We start from the raw sequence: 10,284 nt of genomic DNA, 5'->3' as shown, positions 1-10,284 counted from the left end.
CCCCCCCCCAGTTTTAATTATTATTCTAAAGTTTCTAACATTCACTGTAGATTTGTTTATTCCCTGCGGTTCAAACGTAACTTTGGTCATTTTTTGGCTGAAACAAATGCGATGGATTTGGAATTGGTTAAAAGTTATCTACATAAATCATTGGCTAATGTATAAGAGATCTCGATTAGTTGACATCTCGAATAATTTAACGCAAAATAGCATTAAACTGTTTTATTTTTACACTGCATGAAAGATCATATTCAATATATATATATACATATATAGGCGTGTATTTAATATTTACAGTTTTTTTATACGGTGGTGGTTGGTTGATATGTATTCGTTGAATGCATATCATATCAAATTGGCGACAACATAAATAAAATAAATCTGATGGTTAAAAATTGACTTGTGAAGTGTGAACCGTTGGTTGGTTACATAATCCATTTTGGAGAAAACTAAAAAATAATAAGTGAGAATGCAATTAATATCTTTATTCGAATACAATTCTTTGGCTCTCAAATAAACCAACATAGTTGACTACGATTTATTCAACTCAACACGACCCTCCTATCCTATGTACTTATATAAGTTTCCTCACATATATGATATTATTGAACATACTAAACTACTATACACATCTTTTACGTTTATTATTTTTAAAGTACCGAAACGTAAGTAAAATTTTGTTATTTATTCCAAGTTTTTAACACAAGTTTTAAAAAGAATGGTAGTAATTACTAAAATAGCGAAGTAATTAATTTTTTTAAAAAAAAAAAAAAAAAAAAGAGAGAGAGGGGGTGGGTGACCGGCAGGTGGGGGAGTGGCCGTTAAAGGGAGGCACAGAGATTTACAGCCTGTCTTCTTTTTTTTATTGATTAAACAAAAAATATATATATTTAAAAAAGTGGTAACGATCAGCACTTCCGATCTATCTTTGTCGTTTTCCGCCACGTATGCAAACTGTCTCTTTTTATTTTATTTTTTCTTTTAAGAGATCGGCAAAATATCCAAAAAATAAATGATAACTATTTTTTATTTGACAAAAAAAAAAACTATTTTTTATTTGTTGAAAAGAAAAGAAATATGAATGAATGGCAAACAGGCTGGCTTCCTCAGTCAAAAAAGTCACCCCGAATCGAACCAAAAAAAAAAAAAAAACCTCATACCTAACCGTTGTTTACTTCATCCTTATCTTCTTCTCCTTCTTGATTCTTTTTTCTTCTTTCTTTTCGTTTTAAATATTATACTATGGTAACTACACACACATTCTTCTTTTTTACCATTTTACTTCAATTTTTGTTGTTTAGATCCACGAGTTTATCAAACGGCTTTGCCAATAGGGTTGAGTTTTAAAAAAAAATATTATTTACGAAAACAAAAAAACATTGAAGGCAAGTTAGATATTTTGCATGTTCGTTTCTTATCTTCGTGAAAAAAATAATCTACGAATCTCATCTCATGTGTACATAGGCAAATTAGATATTTGCATAAAGAGGGCTTGTTTTTTTAGATATTTTTGAATCTTTTTAGATATTTCTTCGTATCTTTATCTCAGTTTGTTAGTGTTTTTTTTACTTTCTCTGCCAATTACACTTTTGTGTAAGTGAAAAAAAAGTTACTACACTACAAAATCACATATCCTGAAAAAGTATTTATTATCCCATCCCACACGCTCAAATTCAATTACCTACCTAGGCGTACCATTTTGATTTCTGGTTTAATGAGCTCAACCCGTTTTTTTTTTAATATCTTGTTCGTTTCCTGTAAATGGATCATGACATTAGGTTTTTAAACTTTAACACCATTGTAAAACTATCACATATTCACTTGTGATTTCTAGTTACATGTATGTTGTAGGTAGAGCTAGAAGCCTAGAAGCTTTGCTGTCTACGACTACAACGTCTAACATTATTTTCACCGACACATTTTACATCTTAAGCAAAATTTTGGATATTTGGAACATCGTTTATATATATAACCACACACAAAGAGATAGACAATGACATGTAACAAACAGTGTGCGTAAAATATTGAAAAATACATATCAAAAAGACTTCTATTCTGTCCATAAACTAAAAAACTTTCGGCTATTTTTTATTGACTTCTTTGTAGTCTTTTTTTTTTTGGTTGTACTTACTATTTTTATTTTAAAAGCAATATTTTTATTTTAAAGCAATATTTTTATTTTTACTTTTTTGGTATCAAGCAATTTGAAGCTGTTGGATTACAACACTTACAAGCTTTCCCTTGGTTTGGTTTTATGTTTCCAGGAATTTATGTTTGTTGGTCGATTTAGTATTCTTCTTTTAGGTTTTAGACTCCGTGGATATTTTATTTTCTGCCGGCTAAGTTATAATTCACGTTGTATCCTTTTTAAAATTTATAATATCAGTTGACAAAAAAAAAATTACAACACTTACAAGCTTTTCACCAAATTTTGTATTTGATATATACAAAAAAAAAAACATTTCGTATACAATGCCATTCTTGAATTCACTTTTTCTACTATAATAGTAACAATGTTTTACAAAATAAATTTTTGTCATAAACGTATGAAAATTGCAAACTTTCATAAAAGTTAAGAATTAATATAAAAAAAGGAAATATGATTTTTTTTTTTTTTTCCTAAACGTAGAAGTTAACTACTTTGTGAGTGTCACTGATTTTGCTTTTAAGAAGGAAAATGAAATGATTGGGTTAAAAACGCTCCACCTGTTAAACGGAGAGTGGAACTAACGCTCCTTTTGTACAATTCAAGCGTACTCTCTTATTTTTATTACTATTATAAACAAAAAAAGCAAATCTCACAAACTCAATTTGACACGTGTCAATATACAGCTGTATCCCAAGTCCCCAACCGTTTTTCCTGGAAGATTCTCTCTCTCCTCTGCTCTCGACCCCTCACACAATCAATCATAAACGCTGATCGCCCTAAACGCTTTTTCTAATCGCCGATAAAATAAAATATCTTCTGTTTATGATGATGATAAAAAACGCAACAAACGTTCATTTAAAACTTTGTAGACCGCTGCTTATTAGGGTAGGGTGTGTAAGACCAATTTATGACTATTCTATAAACACAGAAAATTGTTTTTTTTTTTTCTTCTTGGAATATTTGACTTAGGAAAACAAGTATATATGGATATATAAGATAACTGCCTTATAAAAATTGAATTATTCAACGTTTTTAAATCAATAACTCCTAACAATATATTTTTTTTTGACTGAATTAGTCAAAATCGTTAATGAGTAACGACCATAGTTATTCGTTTAACACTGATCAAATCTCTTTTATATTTATAGTCAAAACGTTTTTTTTGTTTTAATTTTTTTTCCTAACAAACAAATTATAAAATTCGTTTCCAAGAACATTTATGCAGTTAAGAAATAGTTACAGAGTGCAGAGTTTTCTCAACTAAAATAACTTAAAAAATATAGTTTCTGTTTAAAAAGCAAATAAGAAAGATTAACCGGTTGAACCGGTGACCCTTTTTGCCCACTCCCTTGNACGTTTAAATCAATAACTCCTAACAATATATAGTTTTTTTGACTGAATTAGTCAAAATCGTTAATGAGTAACGACTATAGTTATCCGTTTAACACTGATCAAATCTCTTTTATTTATAGTCAAAACGGTTTTTTTTTTAATTTAATTTATTTTGTTCCTTAACAAACAAATTATAAAATTCGTTTCAAGAACATTTATGCAGTTAAGAAATAGTTACACAGTGCAGAGTTTTTCTTAACTAAAATAACTTAAAAAAATATAGTTTCTGTTTAAAAAAAGCGATAAGAAAGATTAACCGGTTGAACCGGTTACCCTTTTTGCCCAGTCCCTTCTCGTATAAATACTCTCTCTTCTTGCTCTTATCCTCTTAAAAACCTTTTCTTCCAACACATTAAAAAAAAAAACTCCTAAGGACCAAAAAAAAACAAAATAAACAAAGAGGACGCGTGAGAAAAAAAAGAAAAAAAAAACAGAACAGTCCGATAAAAAAGATCCGGCGGCGATGTCAAACCCGACGACCCGAAAGAATATGGAGAGGATTAAAGGTCCATGGAGTCCAGAAGAAGACGATCTGTTGCAGAGGCTGGTTCAAAAGCACGGTCCGAGGAACTGGTCTTTGATTAGCAAATCAATCCCTGGACGTTCCGGCAAATCTTGTCGTCTCCGTTGGTGTAACCAGCTTTCTCCCGAGGTTGAGCACCGTGCTTTCTCTCAGGAAGAAGACGATACCATTATTCGAGCTCACGCTCGGTTCGGTAACAAGTGGGCTACCATCTCTCGTCTCCTCAATGGACGAACCGACAACGCGATCAAGAACCATTGGAACTCGACGCTGAAGCGAAAATGCAGTGGAGGGTACGATGGTAATTTAGGAGAGGAACAGCCGTTGAAACGTACGGCGAGTGGTGGTGTGTCCACTGGGCTGTACATGAGTCCCGGGAGTCCATCGGGATCTGACGTCAGCGAGCAATCTAGTGGCCAAGGCCAACAACACGTGTTTAATAAACCGACGGTTAGATCTGAGGTGACTGCGTCATCGTCCGGTGAAGATCCGCCGACATATCTTAGCTTGTCTCTCCCTTGGACTGAGGAGACGGTTCGAGTCAACGAGGCACCGCAACTAAACCAGAATACGGTTATGGACGGTGGTTACACGGCGGAGCTGTTCCCCGTTAGAAAGGAAGAGGATGTAGAAGTAGAAGAAGATCCCAAAGGGATATCTGGTGGATTTGGTGGTGAATTCATGACGGTGGTTCAAGATATGATCAGGACGGAGGTCAGGAGTTACATGGCGGATTTACAGCGAGGGAACATCGGTGGTTCCGGCGGAGGAAGTAGTGGTGGTGGCGGTGGCTCGTGTATGCCGCAAAGTGTAAACAGCCGTCGTGTCGGGTTTAGAGAGTTTATAGTGAACCAAATCGGGATTGGGAAGATGGAGTAGTAGTACTAGTGAGTGATAAAAGAACCAAGTTTGAAGTTTTTTTTCCCTCTGTTTCTCGGGAAAATAAAAAAAAAAAGTTTCAAGCTTTTCAATGTATAGAGAGCCAGCCAGTAGTAGAGACGAAAGAAGGAAAGCGAATCAAAAAATCTTTTGTATGGGTCTTTCGTGATTCAATTGAAACCAAAGCAAAGATCATTTAACAACAATATTGCCAGTTTTTTTTTTCTTACAAAACAAAAGTCAAACTTATTCTATGGGTTTGTTACTAGGAGACAAACACAAACCAAAAGAAGTAAATTTTATTCACGTGACATAAAATCACCTGAAGAAACCAGTCGAAACGTAACATATATATACGAATGATGATGTTTCATATAAGCGGATCATACAATACAGTTTCTTGCTTCTGCATAATTAGACAAAAGGACAACAAGTTACCCCTAATGTGAAGGCTCTGCAGAGCTTAAACTGTTGCTACTGGTAGGATCTTGTGAGCTTAACTTGCTGATTAGATGAGATATGTCTTGTTTCCACGACCATGATGGATCGTTCAGACCTCGTACTGAGTTTAGGCACACCAAAAGAGTCCCGCCTTCATGTAGAAGTACCTATGATCAAAATCCCGCAGGTTATATAGGTCTCAGGTAAATGATGGAATACAAAGCTTTTAGTGGGTATTAATTTGCTTACCGTCAACCACAACGGAACAAACCCTAAAACTGAGGGGAGAGCGGCTAAGAATATCGATGTTAACGCAAGAGCTACGTTTTGCTTGACCTGCAACATGATAAACACTTGATAAATTTGACAAACTTACATCTGATATTGGTTACGAACAAAGAATTTTTTCTTTCATCTACCAATGATGTTGTCTGGCGGGATTTAGCGACACAGAACGGAACACCGGTGATGTTGTCCCGAAGAAGTAAGATGTCGGCAACAGCAATCGCAGTGGCACTTGCACGTTGAGCAAGAACAATCCCGACGGTTGCAGCAGCTAGAGCTGGAGCATCATTAATCCCTTCTCCTACCATAATTAAACCTCCACCTAACAAAAATCATAACACTCTGAATTCTCAGCTTATTGATAGATGTTTTTGATTGGTGACTACGGCGAGAGTAATGATTACCTGCTTCCCGAGCGAAATTCTTTATGTGATTTAGCTTATCCTCTGGCTTTAGGTTGCAGTAGACTTCGGTAATACCAACTGTGTTTGCAACTCTCCAAGCACTTGAATCATGATCCCCAGTTAACATCATTACTCGGAGTCTGGCCCAGCTTTTAAGTTCTGCTATAACTCCTGACACCCCTGGACGAGGCTGATCTTCGAGGTGAATCAATGTTACCTGGATAAATTTAGTTGCAAGGCTCATAAATTTCAGTGATACAGAGTCATATGTGGACAAATACATGGTCAGATTTTGAAATTACTGACTGTGATGTAGGAAAGTGTTTTTTGGACCACCAAACCTTTTTGTCGTAACATACCTTTTGATCAACAGAAAGAGCGGCATGAACAAAGTCTTTTCCATACAAAGAGGCGTTTACAGCATCCTTGATCTGTTTAGACTCATCTTCAGATTTGAAAAGCGAGGTAATGAACTCTATAGAACCAAGTGATGCTTGTTGTAATCTACTCTCTTCAGCTACTGACTATTACAAAGCCAAAAATGCAATGAGAGACGACATCAGATACTTGAGAATAAAAGCCAGAAATATACACACATCACACATACTATAAAAACTAGTAAATAACTGTCTTGCACCTTAACACCATTTACAGTAGCAGTAAGGCCTCTGCCAGGAAAATATTCGAAGCTTTCAACAAAAACAGAAGGAAGGTCTTTACCTACACTGTGGTTTACCACAGCTCTGCAGTAAGATCAAATGTGTCAGAAACACCAGAAAATAGCTACAGTACTCATAGGTCTCTAACTCATACCAGACCCAACATCATTTATTTCAACGAACCAGTCTAAAAACCACAGAGAGAGAGAGCTTCATAGCGTTAAAAGTTACTTCATGCCCCTTCTGTTCGTGGTGATCGAATAGAAATAAGAAAACGTTCTAGATGTAGGACTAAATTTTTTAACATCAACATATTACCCAAAATGAGTGTACCATCCAAAAATGAGATCTAGAACTTTGCAATGTGAATGATAGGAGGACAAGTAAAACTTGAATAGTTCTAGAGTTTGAGATAAATAAGTTGCATACTAGCAATTGATGTCTAACAAGCAAACCTTCCAATAGGATGCGTGGTTCCCTTTTCCATGGCAGCCGCTACTGCAAGAGCTTCTTTTTCACAAGTTGGAACACAGCAAGTTGTTACACTTGCATTATTTCTTCCTTGGTGCCCATAAATGGGTTCAATTGCTTTGCAAGTAAGGCCGCCAGTTGTTAAGGTCCCTGTTTTGTCAAAAGCAACAGTATGACAAGACGCGAGGGCATCTAGAACCTGTGCACCTTTCAGCAATATTCCCTATAAAAGTTACACACAGTAGGGTTACACACTTACAATAAGATTTGGAAAAAAGGAACTAAATACTAATGATATCAAACAGTTGGTTGAACTAAAAGAAATATAGTAGTCTACACTGATGAGACGATGTTATTGCCTATGTACCATTAGGCACCATTCAGTCCTAACTATCGTCAGATCACATAAGATTCTTTGGCTTATATAGCTTAATCTGCTACAAGAGAGCATATACAAACCACTCAAAATTGCATTTCTGCACAGTGCAAGAAAGCTAAGATACACATTATACGTTCAGTAACTAAGCAGTGGTCACATAGAGTACTTGAACAATACCTTTCTTGCACAGGAACTAATAGCAGTGGCGTAAGCCAATGGAGCTACGGCCAGAGCACATGGTGATGCGGCCACCATAAGTCCCAATGCTCTGTAAACAGATCCTCTGCACGCTGTATAATGAAAGTGATATATCTTATTAAATAATAAGAATAGTTTGTTAATCAACGAAGATTCAGTTTGTGATTCACCAAGGAATTGGTTATGTTAAAAAGGGTGAACATGACCCTGACATCTACCTGCAGTGCTGAGAAAAGGCCACTTGAACAAAAATGGACCAAGGAAGGCTATAGCAAGTGACAAAACAACCACCACCTTGCTGTAATTCTCGCCAAATTCATCTAGCCATCTTTGAAGTTTGGGTTTGTTAGAATGTGCTTCCTCGGTCAACTGTACAATCTTGTAAAGCGTCGAATCATTCCATGCTTTCGTAGCCTGATTTAGAAATTTCATGGAATAAGTAAAGATTGAGGTTTCCACATAAGAGGCATGCCAAAGCAATGAGAATATGATTAAAAATACCTTCACAATCATTCTGCCATCCAAATTTCTTGTACCACCAGGCACTCTATCTCCAGCTTTTGCCTCCAACGGCTTGACTTCCCCAGTCAAGTGCTCAATTGTTATGGTAGCACTACCTTGATAGACTTCGCAATCTACAGGCACAATCTACATAAGAAAAAAATTCCATTACTTAACAGCCGTGATTATAACACCAGTAAACATATCTATAGCAATGATATTAAAGTTCACATATCTAAAATATTTAAAGTAATGAAAGCAAATAGAAAAGTTTCACAGACCTCACCAGTTCCAACCAAAATATAAGATCCAACTTCTACACTGTGCACAGGAACGCTTTTGTAGGAAAAATCAGAAATATTTGGAACATTGCCATTTTTCACTTCGATCAACAGTGCAGAATCCGGATTACTCTCCTTCAACTCTTTAACATCCACCATAGACCGACTTGTGAAGAACTCCTCGGCTGAAGAAAAACAACAAGACAAAGGCTCAAAAATCTCTGGCGTCATGATAACATTAACAATGGAAAAATCCCTACAGTTCTGACCAATGTGAGCAAGATTAAACATGGCTAGAAGCAATCCTCCTTCCAAAGCGTTCCCCATAAACACAGATGCAAAAGCCGCAAGTGCCATCAAGACATGGATGTTCACTTTTCCTCCTGCTATATCCATAAGTGCGTCGAGAGATGCTGAAACCTAAGAAAACCATTAAACCAAAAATTGCTTAAATCGTCTGGGTAAACTAAAAGATCTAACGACAAGCTTCATAGTAGAGAGAGGGTAACCCTTACTCCAACAAGAGGGAAACCAACAATCATGAATGCGTTCTGAAGAGATTTAATGTAAGGTTTAGGAACAAGGTAAGGACACGCGGCAGCAGCTAGGAACATTACGGCGGAGGAGCAACAAAGATGAAGATGCTCCCTGAGGAAATTGGCCAATCGAACCCATCCGATTGCTTTAGCGAATCCGAACAACACCTTCTGTGGTTTGCTCTCCGCTTTCAATTCCACAGAACAGCATCCGTGTTGATTGTGATGGTGGTGATGATTTTGCTCGTCGTCGTGATGATGATGATCGTGATGGTAGTCTTCGACAGCACGTAGACGAATCGACCGTGGTGGAAGACTAAGGGAGGCAGAGATACGAAGAGGGAGAGGTTTTTGACGGAGAAGAGGAATTGAGAACGAGTTCACTTGAGCGAGTCGGAGAGTAGATAAACCGCGACGATAAGGGAATCTTGTAAGAGAAGAAGAACGAGTAAGAGCAACAGGTTCCATAGTCGACAAAAATTTGAGCTCAACCGTCTTTGTTCATGCCACCATTGATTCTGATCTCGCCAGCTCCGTATTAGAGTCGTCTTTTGGTGAAAAGGAAGAAAGAAGTATAACAGAGAAAGTAGGGAACCAATATATATAATTTATTCCGATAATATTAGCCACATAAATAATCTCTCATCTTATACATTTTTNTTTTTTTTTTTTTTTTTTTTTTTCATGTATTATTGAATAGTACTAGTACAAAAAAAAAATACTAGGATTAAAAAAAAACGAATCAAATTGTTCACTTGAACGGCCTATAAAGATGTTCATATTCGGCAACAAATCTCCGAAAAATGTTACAATTGTGGTTTCATCAGAAAAATGTAGGTATTTATAACAATTACAACATCTCCATACAGACATTATTTTCTTCCTGCAGCTCTCACTCGTCTTTTCCTTTGCCTTTACTATCTACCACCTTATCAGAATCATATGCTGTTGGTAGCAAGAAAGTACTATGATTCTTCTGAACGAACCTGTAATCGTTTTTATAGAGCAATTCTATATTACACCGCCGTTGAAAAAGAGAGATATCAAAATGGTGGTGAAAAGGAAAGACTAAGTAGGCTTACTTGAGGAAGTCTGATAATGTTTGTTGCATACGACTCCATGTTTCTTCTTCCATGTTTACATATGAAAGAAGCTCCGGCAATTTCACTGCAGTTTTTTTTTTTTT

The 10,284-nt window shown here is 36.2% G+C and overlaps 3 protein-coding genes across 3 annotated transcripts in view; 1 reads left to right on the top strand and 2 right to left on the bottom strand.

The window, feature by feature from the left end:
- Positions 3,879-5,146, top strand: LOC104721037 (transcription factor MYB44-like). Its single transcript, XM_010438943.2, has one exon. It carries the CDS (start codon positions 4,005-4,007, stop codon positions 4,941-4,943), a length of 939 nt encoding a protein of 312 aa, XP_010437245.1. The 5' UTR covers positions 3,879-4,004; the 3' UTR covers positions 4,944-5,146.
- LOC104721036 (probable cadmium/zinc-transporting ATPase HMA1, chloroplastic) lies at positions 5,225-9,682 on the bottom strand. Its single transcript, XM_010438941.2, has 13 exons — positions 9,078-9,682; positions 8,832-8,982; positions 8,563-8,747; positions 8,282-8,428; positions 7,999-8,194; positions 7,760-7,872; positions 7,188-7,426; positions 6,711-6,816; positions 6,433-6,597; positions 6,074-6,290; positions 5,804-5,991; positions 5,634-5,720; positions 5,225-5,551 (listed from the first exon to the last, which is right to left on the bottom strand). Exons 1-13 carry the CDS (start codon positions 9,564-9,566, stop codon positions 5,384-5,386), a joined length of 2,451 nt encoding a protein of 816 aa, XP_010437243.1. The 5' UTR covers positions 9,567-9,682; the 3' UTR covers positions 5,225-5,383.
- Positions 9,826-10,284, bottom strand: part of LOC104721035 (protein MRG1-like) — a 3,667-nt gene continuing 3,208 nt past the window's right edge. Inside the window, exons 10-11 of the mRNA XM_010438940.2 lie at positions 10,181-10,265; positions 9,826-10,084 (exon numbers count right to left, since the gene is read on the bottom strand). Of these exons, the coding sequence (XP_010437242.1) occupies positions 9,991-10,084; positions 10,181-10,265 (179 nt within the window). The 3' untranslated portion in view covers positions 9,826-9,990. The remainder of the gene's footprint in view (positions 10,085-10,180; positions 10,266-10,284) is intronic.

The sequence above is a fragment of the Camelina sativa genome, chromosome 11, assembly GCF_000633955.1.
Source record: "Camelina sativa cultivar DH55 chromosome 11, Cs, whole genome shotgun sequence".
Lineage (NCBI taxonomy): Eukaryota > Viridiplantae > Streptophyta > Magnoliopsida > Brassicales > Brassicaceae > Camelina > Camelina sativa.
This window is presented reverse-complemented; position numbering and strand designations above follow the sequence as displayed.

Excerpts from the sequence above, each read along its gene's own strand:
- LOC104721037 (XM_010438943.2), top strand. The coding sequence starts at position 4,005 with ATGTCAAACCCGACGACCCGAAAGAATATGGAGAGGATTAAAGGTCCA.
- LOC104721036 (XM_010438941.2), bottom strand. The coding sequence starts at position 9,566 with ATGGAACCTGTTGCTCTTACTCGTTCTTCTTCTCTTACAAGATTCCCT. Across the intron at positions 8,748-8,831 it reads GTTTAATCTTGCTCACATTG|CCGAGGAGTTCTTCACAAGT; the intron begins GTCAGAACTGTA and ends GTTTTTCTTCAG. Across the intron at positions 7,873-7,998 it reads GCCTTTTCTCAGCACTGCAG|CGTGCAGAGGATCTGTTTAC; the intron begins GTAGATGTCAGG and ends TTCATTATACAG.